At 54.9% G+C, this 1944-nt stretch overlaps 1 protein-coding gene across 1 annotated transcript; it reads left to right on the top strand.

The window, feature by feature from the left end:
* Window positions 1-940: 940 nt before the first annotated feature.
* On the top strand, window positions 941-1877 carry LOC104547353 (uncharacterized protein DDB_G0271670-like; the record flags this gene model as incomplete). The annotated part of the gene is made up of 1 exon (XM_010193000.1): window positions 941-1877. A coding segment is annotated over exon 1 (937 nt), but the record flags the coding sequence as incomplete, so codon positions are not given.
* Window positions 1878-1944: the final 67 nt, after the last annotated feature.

Below are 1944 nucleotides of genomic sequence, written 5' to 3'. Positions count from 1 at the left end.
CTCTGGCTTTGGCTCCAGCATCACCGGTTCCATCACTGGTACCAGTTCCAGTGTCACCAGTATTGGTTCTGGTATTGGCTCTGGCATCGGCTCCGGCATCGCCAGCACCGGTTCTGGGTCCGGCACCAGTATCAGGTCCAGTAGCACCAGTATGAGCTCTGGCGTTGGCTCCATCACCAGCACTGGTTCCAGTATCACCATCCCCATCCCCAGCATGGGCTCCAGTACCACCGGTATAACCAGTATCAGCTCCAGTATTACCAGTATGAGTCCTGGTATTGGCTCCATCACCAGCACTGGTTCCAGTATCACCGTCCCTATCACCAGTATCCGCTCTGGCTTTGGCTCCAGCATCACCGGTTCCGTTACTGGTACCAGTTCCAGTATCACCAGTATTGGTTCTGGTATTGGCTCCAGCATCGGCTCCGGCATCGCCAGCACTGGTTCTGGGTCCGGCACCAGTATCAGGTCCAGTAGCACCAGTATGAGCTCTGGCGTTGGCTCCATCACCAGCACTGGTTCCAGTATCACCGTCCCCATCACCAGTATCAGCTCCAGTGTCACCGGCTCCATCACCAGTATCAGGTCCAGTATCACCAGTATGACTCCTGGGATTGGCTCCATCACCAGCACTGGCTCCAGTATCACCAGTATGAGCTCTGGCATTGGCTCCAGCATCACCAGTTCCATTACTGGTACCAGGTCCAGTATCACCAGTATGAGTCCTAGCATTGGCTCCATCACCAGCCCTGCTTCCAGTATCACCATCGCCATCACCAGTATCAGGTCCAGTATCACCAGTATGAGCTCTGGCGTTGGCTCCATTGCCAGCACTGGGTCCAGGATCACTGGCTCTGGCATCGGCTCCGGCATCGCTGGCACCAGTTCTGGTACTGGGTCCAGTATCCCCACCACCAGCATCAGCCCCAGTATCACCAGTATGAGCTCTGGCATTGGCTCCATCGCCAGCACCGGGTCCAGGATCACTGTTCCCATCACCAGTATCACCAGTATGAGCTCCAGCATTACCAGTATTGGCTGCGGTACCAGCTCCAGTATCACCAGTTCCATCACTGGTACCAGTTCCAGTATCACCAGTATGAGTCCTGGCATTGGCTCCATCACCAGCACTGGCTCCAGTATCACCAGTATGAGCTCTGGCATTGGCTCCAGCTTTGCCTGCTCCAGCATCACTCCCAGTATCACCAGTATCAGCTCCAGCACCATCAGTATGAGCTCTGGCCTTGGCTCCAGCTTCACCATCCCCATCCCCGACACCAGCACCGGCTCCAGTATCACCAGTATCAGCTCCAGCACCACCAGTATCAGCTCTGGCTTTGGCTCCAGCTTCACCAGCTCCAGCACCAGCCCCAGTATAACCAGCCCCAGTATAACCAGTTCCAGTATCACCATCCCCATCACCAATACTGGCTCCACCACCAGCAACGGCTCCAGTATCAGTCCCAGTATCAGCTCCAGCACCACCAGTATCAGCTCCAGCATTACCAGTAACAGTCCCAGTATCACCAGTATCACCAGTATCAGCTCCAGCATCACCAGTATCAGCTCTGGCATTACCAGTATCAGCCCCAGCATCACCAGTATCAGCTCTAGCATTGGTCCCAGTATCAGCACCAGTATCACCAGCTCCAGCACCAGCTCCAGTATCACCAGCTCCAGCAACAGTCCCAGTATCAGCTCCAGTATCACCATCCCCATTACCAGTATCACCAGTATCAGCTCCGGCATTGCCAGTATCTGTCCCAGTATCACCAGTATCAGCTCCAGGATCACCAGTATCAGCTCTGGCATCGGCTCCAGTATCACCAGCTCCAGTATCAGCCCCAGGATCACCAGTTCCAGCTTCACTGGCTCCAGTATCAGCTCCAGTATCAATCCCAGTATCACCAGCTCCAGTATCAGTCCCAGTATCACCAGTATCAG

The sequence above is a fragment of the Mesitornis unicolor genome, unplaced genomic scaffold (genome assembly GCF_000695765.1).
Source record: "Mesitornis unicolor isolate BGI_N332 unplaced genomic scaffold, ASM69576v1 Scaffold33379, whole genome shotgun sequence".
NCBI classification, from domain to species: domain Eukaryota; kingdom Metazoa; phylum Chordata; class Aves; order Mesitornithiformes; family Mesitornithidae; genus Mesitornis; species Mesitornis unicolor.
The sequence above is the reverse complement of the archived record's forward strand: the minus strand, read 5'-3'. Positions and strand labels throughout refer to the sequence as shown.